This window comes from Triturus cristatus, chromosome 2_2 (assembly GCF_964204655.1).
Source record: "Triturus cristatus chromosome 2_2, aTriCri1.1, whole genome shotgun sequence".
Taxonomy (NCBI): Eukaryota; Metazoa; Chordata; class Amphibia; order Caudata; family Salamandridae; genus Triturus; species Triturus cristatus.
Window position 1 is genome coordinate 1068755899 of NC_140582.1, and position 20294 is coordinate 1068776192.

At 43.6% G+C, this 20294-nt stretch overlaps 1 protein-coding gene across 2 annotated transcripts in view; it reads left to right on the plus strand.

Annotated features, from left to right (window-relative positions):
* FAM53A (family with sequence similarity 53 member A) overlaps nt 1–20294 on the plus strand; it is a 100984-nt gene that overhangs the window by 37663 nt on the left and 43027 nt on the right. For both annotated transcript variants that reach the window (XM_085642587.1, XM_085642586.1), the window contains exon 3: nt 20090–20144. In XM_085642587.1, the coding sequence (XP_085498713.1) occupies nt 20090–20144 (55 nt within the window). The remainder of the gene's footprint in view (nt 1–20089; nt 20145–20294) is intronic.

Consider the following 20294-nt stretch of genomic DNA (forward strand, 5'->3'; position numbering starts at 1 on the left):
TGTATGTCAATTACGTCAAGTGCGGGGTCCTTAATTGTCATACACTGTGTTGGTGTCTGAACTATTGGCTTTGTCATGTCTAATGTGCGATTCTGAGCAGTCTGTTTAGCTGTTTTGTCAGCTAAATCATTGCCTTGAGAAATGGTATCAGTAACCTTCGTGTGTGCTTTACATTTCATAATCGATATAGCAGTGGGTAGATGTATTGCGTCTAACAAAGCATGAATGAGGGGTCCGTGCTGAATGTGGGCACCATGGGAGGTTAAATAACCTCTCTCTCGCCACAGCACGCCGAAGTCGTGTACAACTCCGAATGCATAACGTGAGTCAGTGTATACATTAACTTTCTTATTTGTGGCTTGAATACAGGCTTGTGTTAGAGCAATAAGTTCTGCTGCTTGGGCTGACAAAGTATCTATACAATTTGTTTCAATAACTTCAGTGTCTGTTGTGACTGCATACGCGGCCACTAAGTCTCCTGTACTTGCTCTCATGCACGATCCGTCTACATACAACGTCAGGTCTGGATCTAACAATGGAACGTCTGTCAAGTCTTGTCTAGGTTTCGTCTTTATTTCAATGATTTGTACACAATCATGAGCTAGTGGGTCTGTTCCAATTACAGGTAATAGTGTAGCAGGATTCAATGTATTACACCGTCGGATCTCTATGTGTGGTTGAAACAATGTCAGTTCATAACCGGTAAGTCTTGCTATGGTCAAGTGTTGTGTTTGTGTTCGGTTCACAAGAACCTCTACTGCATGTGGTACTTGTACTGTCAATGGGTGTCCTAATACTATGGCATCGCTTTGTCTGATTGCTAAAGCTGTCGCTGCCACTGATTTCAGGCATGCAGGCAAAGCCTGAGCTACGGGATCTAATGTACTGGAAAAATAAGCACATGGCTTGCGTGATCCTGCTTGATCCTGAGTGAGTACTGACAAGGCAGTACCTTCGCGTTCTGTAACAAAAAGTGTAAAATGTTTGCTATAACATGGCGTTGCTAAAACAGGTGCTTGACATAAAGCTTCCTTTAGGCTTTCAAAAGCTTGTGTATGTTCCTGAGTCCAAGGGAGAACAGTCGATGTGGCTGCCTCCTGTGTGGTTAACTGAATGAGTGGTTTTGCTAGAAATGCGTACTGAGGGATCCACTGCCTACAATATGAAGTGAGGCCTATGAAAGCCCGCACCTCCTTCTGTGTCTGGGGTATTGACATGTTAGCAATTAACTGGATGCGATCTGGTGTAAGCTGCCTTCCCTCCTTGGACAGCGAGTGACCAAGATAAATAACTCGCTGAACACAGAATTGCAGCTTAGAAGGGGACACCTTGTGCCCCTTGTCGGCTAGGAAATGTAAAACTGTCAGAGAAGCCTTTTCACATTCTGGCTCGCTTCTTGCGGTGATCAGCAGATCATCGACATATTGAAGCAGTGCAGTATTGACTGGCATGTGGATACTGTCAAGTTCTCGTTTCAGTGCTTGGCTGTAGATGCTGGGGCTTTCTGTAAATCCTTGGGGAGCGCGTGAGAATTTAAAGCTGCGCCCATTTAAACTGAATCCGAACAAGTATTGGCTTTCCGGATCTATTGGGACGCTGAAAAAAGCATTCTTGAGATCAATTACAGTAAAAAATGTTGCTTCGGAATCAATTGCTGTCAACAATGATGATATATCAGGGACCACAGGGAATTGTGGTACAATACACTTGTTTAGTTCACGCAAATCAATAACCAATCGGTATACTGGTGGGGCAGTAGGGTCAGTTCGTTTAAGAATCGGAATTATCGGTGAATTACATATATTGGAGTCTGTTTCTATAACTACTCCCTGGGCAATCAGCTCATCAATGATTTTCAGCAAAGCCACTACAGCATCATGCGGTAACTTGTATTGTCGCATTCGTGGTAGTACCACTCCTGCTTTCAATGTAACTCGATAGGGTGTAATGTTCATGCAGCCAACATCCGTAGGGCCTTGTGCCCATAGATGTACTGGTAAAGTCTGTAGTCGGGGATCCATGTCTCTAGACACATAGTGACCTTTAAAATCCCGCAAAAACAACCTTACTCCTTCCGGAGAACAACATATTATGGCTCCTAGTGCTTTCAGAGTTTTAATTCCTAACAGATTTTCTGGGCATGATTTAGTAAGCAATAAATCTGTAGTTCGTGTCAAAGGTCCTATCGTAAGTGGTAGAGGCTGTGATACTTCATTAACAATAGGTTTTCCCGAAAAACCAAGGGAAACATTTTGAGAGCCTGAGAGGGGTGCCCCTGGAACTTCACTACGTTTTATAGTTGTTCGACTTGCCCCTGTATCGAGTAAGAATTTTCTATCTTGACCTAATAATTCACTATGTACATAAGGTCCTTCTTGATCTACAGGAATCTCGATAAGCGGTAAGTCAACTTCCCTCTCTAGGCTGGTTCATGCGTAATGCTGATATTCAGGGTATTCATACTGTGCAGTCTGATACATTTGTCGTGTTGTTGTTTGTGTGGCAGGAGCAGGCAACGGTGGTGCAGCTGGCACAAACTGTATGGGTTGCTGTGAGGCTGGCATGGACTGTTGCTGAACTGGCATGGACTGTCCATGCTGCATAGCTCCTTGTTCATTCTGATCTTGTCTAACTAATCGTGGTCTCTCTTTTGCAATACCCGTAGCTATATTACGTTTCAGGACTGGACAATCATGTACATAATGGCCTAGTTGTTTACAGTAATTGCAGGTTCCTTTTACAGGAACTGCAGAATCACCAGAATGTGTCACACCCTTTTTGTGACCATCTGCTGGTACTGTCTGAGAAACTAGCATTTTCATTTTTGTATCCTTCATGCGTCTATGCTCGTGTTCTTGTTCATCCCTAATTCTATTGTGATGATACTGTAACATTTGTAGCATTTGCGACGGAGTGTTACTTTGCCAGGTACTCTCGAATTTCAATATTCTATTCTTCACTGGAGGTAATGCATTTTCCACCAATTTTGTCACAAATAAATGTGGATATGAGTCACTACTTGCTTTTATACCACTATTTATACCAAAACATTTTTCAAATCGAGCATAATAATCGCTTGTGTCTTCATCTTGCTTTTGTTTGCAGGCTGTGATTGCACCCCAATCTTCCTTTTTTGTAGTTAATAAACGTGGCAGTACCTGTACTAGTAAACCTGGTAACAGTTTAACTTTATCCCCGAGCCCCGAACCTGCAGTTCGGCTCCTTTCTTCCTCTGCTAATGCTGTCCAGTCTATCTTTTGGTCTCCTACTTCCCACTCTTTTTCTTTCAGTTTTTCATAAATGCCAGCAGGCAAAAGCACCTTTAATATCGTCATAATATCAGGAAAGGTGTACTCTCCCATCAGTTACATGTCTTTAATTTCTCGGTGGAAACCCGCTGGGTCTTTGTCATGACTAGGTACTACTTTCTTCATTTCTAATAATTCCATTTTTGATATGGGTGTGTAAACAAATACACGGTGAAACTCATTGTCTTCGCCTTTTATTGGGTGCACTTCTCGTAAAGGATTTTGTCTATCCATATAGTACGGCGTTCTTTCTCTGTGGGGCAGCGAGAGAGAATCCGGACTTACAAAAAGGACATACTGTTTACGTGACACTAATATCTCTTTAATTAGCTTATTACTAGAACCTCTCCATCTGTTTGTGAGTAGTTCCGTTAATATATCAGGTAAAGGACCAGGGTCAGCATGTTGGCACTTATATAATATGAGGAGTTGCTGAATCATATAGATTCCAGCTAAGCGTTGTTCATCTGTACTGAGATTGAGAAACGTGTGTGCTACGGTCTCATCACCGTATTTTTCAGGACTGTCAATCCAGTGAACGGCTGATCTGGCTAATTCTTGCTCATCCATGGAATCGAGGAGGTGGTAACCCCTTCGTTCTCGTAGTATCTTATCTGCGGCTTGAAACGAATGTTCAGGAGACTTCAGATTTATTACAGGCGTCGGATACGTTCTGCTGTTTTTTGGGCATACAGAATGTATTGGATCAGGAAAACATCTAGTATTTTCACAGGATCTTCCTCTGCCTACATAGGCTATGGTCTCTGACTGTCTTGCGGAATTCCCTGATTCGGACACTTCATCTTGCTCAAACTCGTCTGTTCCCAATCTTTCTTCATGAATACGCTCTATTTCTTTACGTATTTTTCGGCACATGGCTATTATACAATTTTGCTTATCGTGTCTCCCTTCTGATATATTCTGACTCCATCTTGTAAGAATAAGCATTGCATTCGGGTCTACCCCCGGACGATCTTGATTTCTGATCATACAGTTTATGAGGAAACGTAACAGTTCCCCCTGTATCTCTACTTTCTGGAATTCCATAGCTCTGTTAATACATCCTGGATCTCGTCCTGTTTGAACAAAATGATATATGTTGTCTAGATGCGTAGTCATCCCTGGTAACCTCGCTAAATACTCTGCGGCTCGCCTGATACGTAATGATGCCAGGACCATTTCGTCCTCTTTACCAACCACCGGGTCATATCTACAATTTACAAGGAGTTCCTTAAGCGTACGTTCACTTACGAATTTAGGTGTACGTGAATGTGCTGACTCTTGAAAGACAAGTTTATTTATTCTAGGTGGTGTAAAAGTACTGCTAGCACCTCCCGTGGCCCTATCTGGGGCGTCGGGTGTGAATGGGTTCGTTGAACGTGACACAGCAACTATGGGTGTCGATACCTCTGTAGAGTCGACTGCGGAGACAGATGCGGAAACAGATGTGCTTGCCGACGCTTGTGTCGGAACTTGCTGTTGCACGGGGACAGATACCTGATCCTGACGTTGAACCCCTCCGCCAGACGGTCTATGTGGTGCGGCGTTAGCATACTCGGGAGCTGCGTCATCTAGATATGAGGAAAGAAAAACATCTTCTGCGGTTCTGGGAAGCCCCTTTGGATGTACCTTAATTGGAAATAATGGGGGTGGCAAGTCTTTTGGTATCTCTGGAGCAGCCTTAGGTAATCCTTCGGCTAGTAGGGGATACATACCATTCATAAGAGCATTTCTTTGTCTATTTACTTGTTCTGATCTCACTCGGATACCTTCCTCAATTAATAGATTTTCTTGAACTTTATTTGAACTTTCTTTACTCCTCTCTTCTTGTCTACGTGCTTTTTCTGTTCGTCTATGAGATTCTTTACGCCATAACTCAACAGCGTCTTTCTGTGACTGTCTGACCTTTCTTTTCCATAACTCTTCCTCCACTTTCATGATGCACTCTGCATCCCAGGTTCCCGCTATGGGCCACCTTTGACTTTCCGGTAATCCCTTGGTATAATCTACCCATAGATCAAGAAATAATATGGCATCTAAGCCATGTTTATGGTACATAAAATGCCCTGGAGTGTCCCTAGGAGGAATAGGAACTGCTTCTTCAAGCACCCCTTTTCTGGTAGTAATCTGTCTTAACTTCGAGAAGAGCGGCATATTTACAACTGATCTGATACTTACTCTTGAATTTTCTTAATACGAAAAACACAATAAATGAACAGTGAACAATGAACAGTCATTCATACTACAATATTTTGAACACTTTAAACATTAAACATTAAACATTGTAACAATGATCGACAATGATGACAGTCTGCCTAACTAATCACCACGCTGAATTCTTGACAATAACTGAATTCTTCGGAATACTTGATATACTGCTAAACAGTACATATACACTGCTAAACAGTGCAGACCGGATTTGTGTACCCAAATCCGTCTTGACCGGCACAACCTATGTGCGCGTCAACACGCTTCCCCGGCGATGGTACTCACCGAGTAGCTCCTTGAAACGGAAGGCCTCAGAGAATGGACAGGACTCGATGACTGCGGACAGCGGACCCTCTGGACATCGGGATTTCGGAAAACCTGGTGGGCCTCTGTATACCTCGGATCTTGCTCTCTCAGCTAGGCTCTGGTCGGGATACTTCGCACTTCTCACCGCCTCGTCTGGGTTGATCGCAGCCTCAGTCGCCCCCGCTTGACCGGAGGGAGCTTACAGGAAATCCTGCTGGTACGCGTTTATGGTCCGTCCAGCTGTGGCAGGAGACCGGGCCTGCAACGCACCGCCGGCGCGTGAGATGAGAAAGTGTCCCTGTTCGGGCGCCATTATGTGGTAAATAAAATCTTCTTTACCGTACTGAATTTCATACGGAATCTTAAAATAAAGAAAAATAGCTCAAAATAACAAGAGGCAGAATCCGTGGTATAAGAGGTTTTCTAAATGGGCTTTATTCCATTCAAAATGGCCGACTCGAGTCGCGGCCTTCAGGTTCCGTCACCACGAGGGTTCAGGAAGTGAAGTACAATAATTTATTGACAGACATGTATTTTTATAATAAGTGCATTACAATGAAACGAATGTAGAAGGCGTAACATTTGATAAGAAGAGTGACAAAACAGGTACGTAATCGAAACTAGGCGTAATAAGGAATAAAAGAAACATGATTGGTTTGCATTATCAGACATAGGTGGATCTATAAGATAATACTTGGCATAGATGCGCGCGCAGCAGCATGACGTGTAATTGACGTGCAACTAGGGGGTGAAGGGGACTTGACATTTAGCTCTACATGTGGAGACGAGAAGTCTGGGGGGTCAAGTCAACCTAATCCCAAATCATATCTACCATCCTATGTTCGGAGAACTATGTTATCCACAAGGAAGGACTCTCGGACAGAATCTATTCTATACTAACTGTGTGTGCGTGTACAAGCGTCTAAGTGTCTATATGAGATGCGAGGGGCAGAAAACTTTCCATGGCAGCAGGGCTATGAATCACTTGCAGGAGGACGGAAAGGCTGAGTCCTTGCTTGTGAGCTAAAGGAAATGTTTACCTAAATCACTTGACAGGAATGCATCGGCTGAAGAGCAAAATAGATAATTCGAAGGTGAAATACAACTTCTTGGCAGGCAGGCGAAAACTGGCCGAGGCAGACATTGTTAGCTGCACAGGGAGTAGGACAAAGTTCATGGATACAGATGCGAGCTCAAGCTGAAGCTGTCAGAGACAGAGAGCAGGGAAAGGCTTTGAGGACAGAATCGGGCCTACTTGCCTGAACTGTAAAAATGGAGTAACTTAGCCATATAAAGTCGGTGGCCTTTCATACTTAGGAATCGAATATCCAGCCCATTGATGGCGGATCTGACAGAGAACATGTCGACGGAAGACACACATATGTTTGCGTCTTAGAAACTGGAACTGGAGGGAACATACATGTACTTGTAACATGCATATAGAACCGTTGGGGTCCAAGATAGGGGACATAACTGATCAGGAAAATCCACATTTCCACACTACCATAAGGGTGCCTTGCATGTAAAAAAAGGTTGGGGCCTGGTAAGTGGGTGCAGTTGCCAGGTCGACATCACAGTTAACAAACTGCACACAGACCCTGCAGTGGCAGGTCTGAGATCTTTTCAGGGCTACTCATGTGGGTGGCACTATCAGTGCTGCAGGCCCACCAGTAGCATTAGATTTACAGGCCCTAGCACACTTAGTTTACTTCACTAAGGACTTACCAGTAAATCAAATGCACCAATCGGAGAGAACAAACTAAACACAGGGAGCTCTTGCACTTTGAAGCAGATCAGCAGTGGCAAAGTGCCCTAAGCATCTGAGCCAGCAAAAACGAAATTCAGCACAGCATCAAAAATACAGGAGGTAGAGGCAGTCTGGAGAAGCCACGCCAAAGATGCCAAGTCTAACAAATTGCAAGCTGCAAGATTAATTTAGCTGCGGTTTCTGCAGTAGCCCTCCAGATAAACTTGTTTTCACTTGCTCATGCACGACACTTTTTTGTGGACAATTACTTGGATTTCAATTCTCTTCATCAGATGTTTTGTATACATTATCAGTTTTTCTATTTCAATTCTCTGTTCATCTCCAACTATTTCCCAACGCCTGAGCTAATGGAGCTGGATTTTTCTTTGCCCTAATTGTACTCTTGATTAAAAAGTTGCCCATTTCACCAAGCCTGGTCATTTTTTGCCTTTTTATAGTGAAACTACAAAGCATAGGTACACTTTTGTGAACCAGAGCTTACGAGAGCAGCGGAACCTATGCCAGACTAGTGTTGCTCATCACACTCTACCTTTTGAGGATGCTAAATTTAGGAATGTTTGGGTGTGATGTAGGCTATTCATCACACGTCTTTTTAATGAGAAACATAGGATCGATGATCGGTGGTAACTGTTTTGATTTGTGCTTGCAACCAATCGGACAATTTCATAGGTACGCATGCACTGCTCTCCTGCTGAAGTGCTACCAGCTACGTGCTACAAGCACAACTAAGAAAAGCCCTGTCGGGCCCCCTCAAAGCAAATGTGGTGGCCGATATTTGCCTGAAATTGGATTAGGAATAAAACTTAACTTGGAATGACTGGACCATTTGAAATGTTTTACCTCTGATACAGAACAAGACTCTTTGCCTTTACATTTTGGATCCTAAATACCAGTACTTGTGTACAATACCTGTTTGAGCCCTGAAGAAGTCTTATAAAAGGACGGAACACGTTGGCTACCTTGTGAAGACTAAAAACAAAGGATCATTTAAAATTCCATCGCATAGGTCTAAGAATATTTTTTTCTTGTAAACTCGACTTATTGAATTAGAGTGTGCTGATCATTTTCTGGAAAATTGTTTGAATTTTATTCACTATTGAGAAATTACGAGGTCTTGTTTCTCTTGATCCTTGCACCACACAAAATAGATTCCCACTGTAGTTATAGGTGCGGTACTGTGTCCAAGACCTCTTTGTAAAACATTTCATAGGTCTGTATGTTAGTAAACGCTGCTCAAAGGGCAGGAACTAGAAATTGAAAACATGGCTCCCTAGAATTAGTTCACAACAATTGTCACTTATTGAGACCTCTTACTGTCTCCTGGGTATCCTACTGGATTACAGCAAAAAGTTTCAGTTGCCAGTCTTCAAAAGAGAAGATCAATGAATGACGTGCTTTCCTAGACAGGAGAAAAATAAACCCAACAACTTGACATGTTCAAATTCGGTGGGGTAATCAATGTATTTACCACGTAAGCACAGTGTAAGATAAGTGACTGCAATAATATATAGTGCAGACAAAATACCCAGCGAGACAAAAGTTAGTACACAAACAAAATGCTTTTTCTGCATCTGGACTTGTAATTCCCGAACATTTTCTCTCCTATGCGTAATGTCACCCTTTTGACCCTTAGCACTGCTAATCCAAGGGTCTCATCAGTACATAAGGGACACCTGTTGGTGTGTACGCTACAGAAAATCCTAAATAATGGAGCTTGGCTATAGTACCAGTCCTATAGCGAATGTTCTATTTGACAATTGGTGTCGTAAAAGCTTTCACTCACATTAGTAGATATGGAACCAATTTGTGTAAATTCAGAACTGTAAATGAGATGAGTGGGTGAAAAATGTAAAGGGCACGTTTGTAGTGCCCATAGTGTTGCATGCTGAGTCGTTTACTGGGTCACTTGCTTATCAGAGAGAACCACTTTGCTGTGACTTGGTAAACAGTATGGCAGATGACGCTGATGTTGAATACATCGTAAAGGAATCTAAAAAGGGGCTCCGAGCAAGAGTGAACTCCCTAAAGGGGCAAAATGAGTCAAATGTGTCCGTTTCTAAGTATGCAATGCATTTACCTGGTAACTCATCTGAGACACCACTAGATGAGTTATCTGTAAAACAGATCCAGAGTGGCGGCTTGAGGAATAAATACAAACCATATCAGAGCTTCGAAATAGCTGTATAACTACTTGAGGATGGAGAATGACCAGCATGCTTGTAATCTTAGAATCTCATGGCTGTATCTGCGGTCAGCTCACTGTCCATCATGGGATCAAGAGTAACGGCGTGCAGTGCCCTATTGGAATAAAGGGCGATGCGCGCTGTTAATGCATGCAGCTGAACCTAGAGTGCATCTAACCAATGAGGGAACTTTCTCACTTGTCGAGAGAGAACTTCAACTTTGGGAACAAATTGAATGTTTTAAGTGTGAACAAGTCCCACAGGACTAATGCGGACAGGTTCAAGCTATAGCGCAAGGTTGGAGCACAGAAACCGCTTTGTTCATGACAAAATGAATATACAACTGTCTAATGACTACACGCCAGTACTGAGCAGAACAGAACGCAATCTACTGTGCTAGTCACAGGCAGTCTGTGTACAATGTTATACAAGCAGTATACACATGGATCAGTGATGTGGAATACTACAGCACTGGGAAGAGCATCATGATGCCGACGGTGTAACGTCCTTCTGGCTCCCTCCAGTCTGTACAATCTACCGCACTGGACTGGGGGCTTCACATGAGGCATCCCAATGTAGTGGAGATTACAATCTCCAGTTATGCAAGATTCGTTTCTGTGCTGTTATAAATGCCGTTTATTGATAGACCAATGGGTACAAGATGACAAGATCACAAGCAGCACCAGCATTGAGTGACTGCAACCTGCCGTCCTGGCAGGAGCAGGCTAGTTCTGCACCACCAGAAGTAGCACTGTTGTCAAAGCAGGAGGTGTTGCTTCTGTTTGCTGAACAATTAAGACAATTGATTGTCCGTGAGACTGAACGTTTGGAGATATGGGGCATCCTTCTGTTTGGCTCGCAGGTCTTAAAACGCTCAACTATGCTGATTATATTCGCTAGAGAGCCCTTATCTGGTGTCTAGGAGCACAGGTTATTTCCCCCTTGAGAATACACTGACCTAAACCAATGGGCAAACCTAAAAGGTGGGGTCATTGTGTGTCTTGAAAGTACTTTGTGTTAAGCTTGTATGCGAGTGGCTTGGAACCTGTGCAGACAGCTGCTGTTTAATTTAGAAGCCACGGGGTGTTTGCGTACAAAATCCTGCCACCCGGATCTCTCGGTGTTTTATTATTTTTCTATTGACCCAAGAGAAATGGCATGTTTCGATGGGTTATTTTAACTGCTGTGCCAACCTTTAGTGACTTGTTCGGAGTCTCCGCATGTGTATCGTTTCAGAAGCCGCTTGGCCATTTAGGATTATTGCACCTCCGTAAACTGCCTGCGGTTTAATTCTGACAGTCCAGCGATGCCCAGCAGTTGTGCGATCTGTAACTTCTAACAAATCGTGCTTCATTGGCAAATGCTTAATCGGCATATTTAGTGCACCATACAAAATTGAGCTTAGCACACAGAAGGGGTGCTGCCTCCTGGTTGTTTTAGGCTCCTGCCAGTTGCAGGACCTTAAACTCTGGGTTCTGCTGCGAATGCCTAAAGGTTGTATGGCCATTACCTAGGCACTGGACATCTTATTCACTGCACTACTCCAGTACTCCTGGATTATGCTTCAAACAACTTGTCATACAATGTTAATCCCTTCCCTACAAGGCTTGCATTACTTTACAGGTCATCGATAAATCCAGTTTTCAAAGGTTTATTTTGCCAAAGGAGCAAAGTGTTTTAGTTACTGCAGATACCCAATTTCACTCTACCTAATCATTTTGATATCTTTGATATATATCTCTTGTATGTTACTTCATCCTTTTTTTCTCCCGCATTTTCTGCCCACTCTTTGTGCGCATCTGAACTTAATCTTCTTCTGATAGAATGATCTTCAGCACCAGGAGTAGAAGAAAATCAATAAGTTTAAACTTGTGCGTATTTTACGTCTTTGTCCTATTTGGAACACTTCAACACGAATCGCAAATTTCTGAAGGAACAGTACTGGTGGAGCAGACTTGTTCTAACCCCTTTGGCTTGTTTAGTGTTGTCCTTTGCACGGTGAAGTCCAAATGGCATTTGGCAACATTATTCATTGCTAGACGATGAACCTGAGGCACGCTAGAGCCTCTGTAGGCTAACAAACCTACCTTTTAATCTCTAGCGATTGCTACAAACTTGAGCCGTCAAATCCCCTCAAACAACTTCTTGGGCCGCAACGGTGGGCACACCTTTCATAGTCTGCATTCAGAGTTTATTGGTGGGATCCTCAGCTGAACGACCGGATCTCTGGAACCCAGTGCCTATTCCTGAGCAACTTAAAGTGGTGTTTTTACACTATTTGCCTTTAAAAATGGGAGAAATGTCAGTTTTCTAGCTTACCAGACGCAAGGCCACACTATGAAGATGTACTTTCCTGACGTAATGAGAACGATGAAGCAGAATTCCCTTATGACTAGGCAAAGTTGCAGGCTTTCACATGTTGCTGAAGGCAGGTAATAGCAAATATTAGACTTGTGTATGTAAGCAACTCAAAATTATGATGACCCACCAAAAACTTTCACATTGAGTTCTTTAGAACATGTTATGGTTGCTCAGAGCACAGGTCTTGTATGGTGATAGAACCAAGCATGACTAGATATTTATAATTTTGAAGCATGAATACTTTTCTGGATTCATATGCTGTGCATTATTCTGCCATCTAGTAATTGGGTCCGTAATTGTCGTGTTTTTTTGGGTTTTTTTTCTCATTTGGAATGCCAACCACCACAATTTGGTGCTTATTCCATCCCTTGTGTGACTTCAGTGCCCTGGAAGTTCCTGTGTGTGGTAGCCATCTTCAGATTCTTTTCCCCACCGTTGGGTCTGGAAGCAAAGGGAGACACTCCGAAGTTTTAGACAAATTCTTCGGGGGGGGAAGGGAAGAATTTGAGTGATAAAACAATCGGCCCTTGACTGAGAATACACTGGCGAAGGAGAGACCTCCAGACACCTTTTCCCCGCTGGTGACCCTGACTGAGCAACAACGCAGATGGAGCACATGAGGGCAAGGTAGGGGCCGTGGTAAATTCCCCTTTCAAATTTTGCTCAAAGTTCCACCACAAGATTCCACAATGCGATCCACACAATGTTTGCAACCTCTACCTGAGGAGGGATCACAAGGATTAGTACTGCGAGGCCTGCATGGTGTTCGTGTCGCAGACTCTGAAGGCACGCTGGAAGCAGAGAGACAACAATTACTCAGCCAAGCTCCAAAGCCAGAAACCACCATCGCTGAGGGACTTGTGCCTCAACGAGGAGGACGACTGAGTGCTGTAGAATCGACACTCGGGGAGAGGAATAGGGTTCAGACGTCGATCCTTGAAGGTGATTAAGGACCCGGAGCAGTAGCATAGAGAGGGGCTGGGGGCGGGCCACCGTTACCAGCACAGGTTTTGGGCACTCTTACCTGTGGAGGCAGCAAACGCACGATTAGTTAGCCAGCAGCCCCCATCCCCTCCCCTCACGGTTGCTGTGGGACGGCATAGGCCTAGCTACGCCACTGACACAGAAAAAGAACAAGGTAATAAATCCTCACCCATCGGAAACCAAGAGCCCCAAGGGGGAAAAAAAGCTTAGAGACAGCCCAGGCTTCAAAGAACTATGACCGAGGGTCAGCCGCGACCAAAAGAAACCCTTGGGCCCCATCCGAGGGATACAGGCAAGGGAAGATTATCGAAATTGACTAGGACAGGCGCTTAACGAGAGGCAGCAATGGGAAAAGACCACACCCTCGGAGGCAGAATCCACCACACCTAAGAAGAGTATCTCCCCGGCCTCGACAACAAAAGGGCCCTCGGTGGAGAAAGATGCCTGGAAGCTGAAATGACGACACTCCAGCAAAAAAGGAGTTCAAGGCCCTGAAGGAATTCAGAATTCCCACGAAACCCACTGTCGCTGCCAAACGCCGAAGAGGGGGAAGAAACCCTGGAAGGTCCGGCAACCCCTGAACCTCAGAGTAGCTCAATGGTCCAGAAGAGGAGCCAGCCTCTGGGACTTTCGAGGAAGAATGGAACGACCAACACATAAAGCCCAGAAAAGGTCTGTAGCTATCCCTCGAAGGCTTTGCCCCCACATAGCCTTCTACAACAGCCCCCTCAAGAGAGCAACTGATACCTTTGGGGTTCCCTTGAGGAGGAGAAAGACTTCTACTTCCTCCGAGACTTTAACAGCATCCACCAAGATTCTGGGGCGTCCCCCCCCCCCCCCCCCACCCCCCCCCCCCCCTCCCTCCCCCCACCGATATTACTTGGCATACTGGTTGAGGCCACTTCATCTCGTGGTTTATTTATTTTAAACATAGCTGGAATCGCTGGAGTATTATGTACTGCGTCTCTCTCCATCACCGCAGGAACAGTGATTCCAGGCTGGAGAGGCTGCCGTGCATTAACTTCCTCATGCCGATTAAATTTGTTAATCTTATCGGCTACCTTCTCCGCCGGCTTCTCCCCCGCCGCCATCTGTCTCGTTCTTGGGAGGACCACAGATTGCCCAGCCCCTCTGCCGCGGCCAGATCGCGATGTTGAACTCTTTCCCGGCATATCCCCTCCTGGACTGCCGCTATCGACGCCAGCGTCTGCGAGGTAGCACCGCGGTGGATGCAGGAGAAGTACGAAGCGCTGCTTTCTCCAAACTGAAGCGACCCCGAGGAGTCTAGAAACCATCAACGGTTGTGGGACCGGAACCTCTGGAGCTGGGCTCGAGTGGTTAGTTGAGCGCTGACAAACTTGGTAAGCGTTGTGGAGGTGGAGAGCACTAGCTTAACCGGCCACAGTTGCGGCCGCCATCTTGCCCCTTCCCTCGGGAGGAAGCTTCTATTCCAATGCTTTTATGCTTCCATGTGGAGTTCCACAGGGATTGGCCCTCAGTCCAACCCTTTTTAACATTTATGTCGCACCCCTGGCTCCTTTGATTAGATCACATGGTTTTAGTCTAACATCCTACGCAGATGACACGCAAATTGTGGTGTCTCTTCTAACAGGACAGGAAATGGGCAGGAGTAGGAAATTTCAAGAATGCACGGCAACAGTCAAATCCTGGATGTCACAGAACTGTCTGAAATTGAACAGAGCCAAAACAGAGGTCCTCCTCTTTGGTAATAAAGCAACTTCTGGACCCCTGACTGGTGGCCACCAGACATGGGCAGTGTCCCCATGCCCAAAAGAAAGGCAATTGAACTTTGAGGATCAGATAAAGGCTACGTCCTCTGCCACTTTTCAGTCCCTCAAGATGATAAAGATCAAACCGTTTTTGCCAGAAGACAGCCTGCGAACAGTTGTATCCTCTATGGTGCTATCGCGGCTGAATTACTGCAATGGGCTCTATTTAAACCTCTTAGAGCGGCATTTAAACAGATTGCAGATTCTGCAAAATGCGGCAGCAAGATTGGTGATGGGCATCTCCAAATTTGTATCTGTAGCCAAAGAATTACGAAGACTACACTGGCTGCCCATCAGGAAAAGGGTGCAATTCAAGTCACTGTGCTTGGTTTTCAAAGCACTGCATTGTCAGGGGTCTGACTTCTTGGCTAACCAGTTTAAATGGTATGCCCCTAAGAGAACCTTGCGCTCATCAGGAGCTAAAATGGTGAATATACCTCCCATGAAGAAAGCCTTGTGGGGGGAGGGGGGTGGCGGGGGGTGGTTGGGGGAAGAAGTTTTATAATAGGTGAATAGGTGCAGCCAAGGCATGGAATGCCCTCCCTTGAAATCTGAGGAACTCTACTAACTTCTTGCTTTTAGGTAACCGCTCAAATCATGGCTTTTTAATCTATAAAGTCTTCCCTCAGCTACCTATCGTCCTGGCCCACCCATGCTCTTAGAAGAATTCGCCATTGACGCCAGGTCACCTCCGGGTAACCGTGCGCTTTATAAGCTGGGGGGAAAAAACATCATGACAATGTTTTACCTCAACAAACAAAGAGAAACCATCATTCACCCTAAGCAAACAAGCTCTGGGAATATAATACGGAAATGTGCCAATTCAAGGATAATCAGCCTACAGACCATTCACCTGCCAGGAAAGAACAGCACTGAAGTGGATCAACTCAGCCGACTGAACAGCAGCTCCCACGAATCAGAAAAAACAAGCAGCCAAACCTAATACTCCTAGCCCCTCAAAGGACAAGACAAACCTTGTACTCGAGCCTAATCGAACTATTCAGGAGTTAAATTCAAGGTAGACCAGGAACTTCTCACCATGAAAAGGGGTCACATTTTTAACCCAGAACCAGCAACACTTAGCCTAGCAGCCTTGCGCCTGAATACATATAGTTCGTACATTTAAATTTACCGCAAAGAACAATGGAAATACCAAAGGAGGCAGCAGCACAAGTACAACTAACCTTAGTATGGATGGTGGTTGACCTCAAACGAACCACTAATCTGCACTAACGAGGAGCATCTTTTAGGATATTGCTTTGTATTTCAGATATAAAACCAAATTGTAAAGCTCCAACCTTGTTTTAAAATTAAAATTTCGCTTTTTTTGTCTTGCCTAGGTGGTGGTGGTGGTCCTGGGCTTCCAAAAGTGATTCAGTGGGGGGTCCACAAAATTACAGAGGTTAAGAACCTCTTTACTGCAGTATATAGTCAATCAATGTAGTAACAGTTGGTTTTGCTTAACTACCTTTGTATCATTATTTATATATATATATTTAGGACTTGTGATAGTAAGGTTGTGCACAAGTCTGGCTTCTTTATTATCCCACTTAGCTCCCACATTTTCCAGGAACATTTTTGTAAGTTACCCCTATTCCGTCTCTTTCAATTTATCGTTCAAAGTGCGGTTCTGAGTAGGATTTTTTTTTTTTTTTTTTTTTTTTAAACCTGGGAATCTCAGTTTACCTTTCAACTGAAGTTTTTCTTCATGAACTAGCTTAAATCTGTTTTCACTCAAATTTCAAGTAATCCGAAAAGTTTTGAGAATTGAGAAACAAACTGGTTTCTCTTAAACGAGCTAGCCCTTCATATACCTTCTAGAGCAGACTTTTTAGCCTCTTATCCATGTAGAGTAAAAACTTCACGTTGCTGTGAAAGTACAAAATAATTCTGCCGTCAGTTATGCTTTTCCATTACCATGATCTTTGGTTCTTTTGCAGTGCACATATGTAGCTGAGTTAGTTTGTAGCTTGGTTTCAAGGAATTGCATAGGGCTTTCTGATCCCTCAATGTCTAATCATTGTCTGTTAATGAGACTCTTGTTATCAGTCTAACATTAATACCTTCTAATCTCTCCCCTACCATTTGAACATCTGTGGAAAGCAGAGTGTTTCTTGGATTTAATTGAGAGGAACTGTATTGATCAGTTTTGTAACTTTGTGCAACAAGGACATTAATGTTTGAGTTTTTCATTGAATCTTTGATAACAAGCTCATGGTTAACTTTGACAATCTACTGTACATTATTGACCAGATAAGGTGTGTCCCCCCCCTCCCCCCCCCCTCTAATTTATGCTCTGTTTATGATCATTAGGAGTTTACATCTTCAATAGCTGACTATATTAGTGGGTACCTATAGCCCGCTGTAACCTAAATCTGCATCAATCTGCCTGTTGTACGCCCAACTCCATGTCGCATATGAGCCACAGACGGTTGCAACCTGTGACCAGCTGTGTGTTCGCACTACTCTGAGATGGACTGTGACCCTCCGAGTTATGGATATTCATTGGTTTGTATAGTGTTGGACTTCTTGAAGGTTCTGCATGTGCCCACATCTTGGCAGAAGTACAGAGATGTAGCTGATTTCGAATGCTACTTAGTGTATTTCTTGCATACTCATGCTTAAGTGACCAGCTCACCAACATTTCACTTAGCTATTAAATCATTCATGTTTTGGTCACACTTGTGTTGACAGTGGTATTTATATAACACAAAGAAGGTGTAGACTGCTGCATGGGCATAAATCGCCTTTTAAAAAGCACCTATGATCTATAAACCACCATGCAGAGCCTTCAAATTACTTCATGACTCTGCATAGCTGCAGTGCAAAACCCCAAAGCAGATTACAGAATGACAATCTTGGTGGTGTCAGTGTAGCGATTCCTAGAATATACAGGACTTGTAGGGTTCACACATCAGATGGACATTCACCTGTCCAAATTGTCACTCAAGTCATTCTCCATGTACTCTGACAGTCCTGAAGCATTGAGCCTTAAAACCCAGTTCAGAAGTATTGGTACTGGTGATTACTCTGAAGCGGTTTGTGGCTGGTAACAATTTACAAATCTTTCGTATGTATTTTTCCTTTGAAATTCGGGTTCTGATCTATTTAGTTTCCAGCATTTCTACTTTTCAACTTTACTCTTCAAAAAGAAATTACTTTAATCCAGTGCTAGTTATTGGTCCAGAACAAGATAATTTGCTTATTCTGCAACCTATTGGAATGCCCAGCACTTGTCCACTGACTCCCAGTTTGGGAAGCAACTGTCATGTTCACAAAACCTTACTCCACTGTGATCCCTGGCTTATCCAGATCTTTTATTACCAGCTGACCAAGTACCTCTGTCAGGTTGACTATCAAGCTATGCCTTTTAATGTATTCCCTGCCACAAACAAAAGAGCGCTTGTCCACTGTCCAGGTGGGTTCCTTTCACTATAGAATCCTTTGCCTTTACATACAGCCTTTCTCCTGCCTTTTCAAGAATAATCCATAAGCCTTCATTCCATGTATCCTGGCTTCTCACACCTGGTCAATTTTTCCTTCAATGCAAATTTAGTTCTGAAGTTTCTTCCCAGTGCGGGCCTATCTCTACAGTCTATGGAATGATTCCATTCCCTCTCCCTAACTTTATTTTGCGGCCTGTAAAGCTTCCCTGTTTTCTGCACTGTCGTGTCAAGGAGCTGAATTGCCATAGTCCTTAATTCATGGCACTCTAAGAAGTGGATCCATGATGCCAGCTCTACAAGTTAGTGTGCTTGTTCTGCAGTATGTCTTATGGGTTTTCTGGCATTCCCATGCTACGATAGTTATCAATTTCTGTTGGGGTAGCTGTAGTAAACTTCGATCTGCTCACTTTTAATAGGTTGAGTACCACGTTGGAGTCATGCTGAGGTAATATTCCATGTCTTATGGAAATTCTAACTGGCTAGTAATCTAGCAATACACCATGCTATTGGCAATTGTAGTGGTTGTTCAAGATGTGACCAGTCACAGTACATTTTGACCTTCATGATGACTGGTAAACTGTATATCCTTATGGTCACATGGTGTCAGTTGCAGGAGTCTTGTTCGCTGTGCAAGACTTGCTAATGCCAGGATGCTGCTGATGTAAAATGCTTACTTAAATCATCCCACCTACTTTGGCTAATGCTTTGCATATATTTGTGACAGTGCGGTCTGGTCGTCAATAGCTAAGTTATAGTGGGTGTTGCATGTTTGTGTTCCCTTATGAAGGACACAGCGTGGCTGAAACCTGATCTGTATCATGCCTATGTGTAAGTATATGCAAAGCAGCTACTCCTGAATCATGCGATAGATTCCTTGAGGGAGGGGGAATGGTTTGATATTCTAGACGTATGTCGTTTTCGAGGCAACGTTCTACTGCAAGGTAGTTGCACTTAGTCTGTAAATAACTTAAATGCTTTCAGCTCAAGGATGTTTACATAGCACTGAATGGTATTTTAGGAAAGGAAGTCTCCAAACAATATTATCTTTCTTGGCTTGATACAAAAAACAATTTCCAAAGAAGGCTTTTCAAAAGGAGTCTTAATCAAGTAAAGCAACCTGACAAACTCGCAACGGATTACATATAATATCCATGGACTACTGAGTATTCCTGGTTTTAGCTTTAGAGCTGACAAATACGAATTCTTTGATTGGTCAGCAGTAATTTATTCAGGCAAAGCTATTTTTCTGAGTGCATCTCGCCATATGGAACTGCACTGTTAAGTCATTTTGTGAAACAGCTTGTATTTAATATAACTTATTAAACAAGCTAGGTACAAGCAACATTGTAAGTTTCACTGAAGGTATTTGAGGGGCAATGAGTGTGCCATGCTCTTATGTTATAGATAACTTACTGTATGCTGTGGTGGAAATGTAGTTTATGGATGTCCTAGGGCTCCCTAAGCACCTCCCCCATTTTAAAACCAGTCCCCCTGAAATTGCCGTGTATGGCCTATGTCATGAGGTGCCACAAATGATGTGGTAGATTGGGAGGGGAATGGGAAAGTGAAGTAATCTAATCTAGTAAATTTAAGAGATTTGCTTGCTTTTTGGAAACTGTGATGAATACCTGTGCATCCGAAAGAAAGGATCCATGCCTAAGGTGGTATGTTCAGTGTCTTTCACACCATGTATTTATTGTATGGTGTTGAAACTTCTTTCTCTGGTTAATTTCAGCACTCATCTGAGAAGCTGAACAAAAGTGGCAGCTTGTTCCCTTACGAAATCGATGGTAAGTCCTATGAAAAACCTGTAGCAATGTTTTTGTCAGGGTAATATGGAAAATTGAGAAGCCTCTCGTTTGCAAATGGGAACAAGGGACCCAGAGTGGAGCATGCTGTTTTTTTTTTTTTTTTTTGTTTTTTTCTACCTTTTGCTGTTT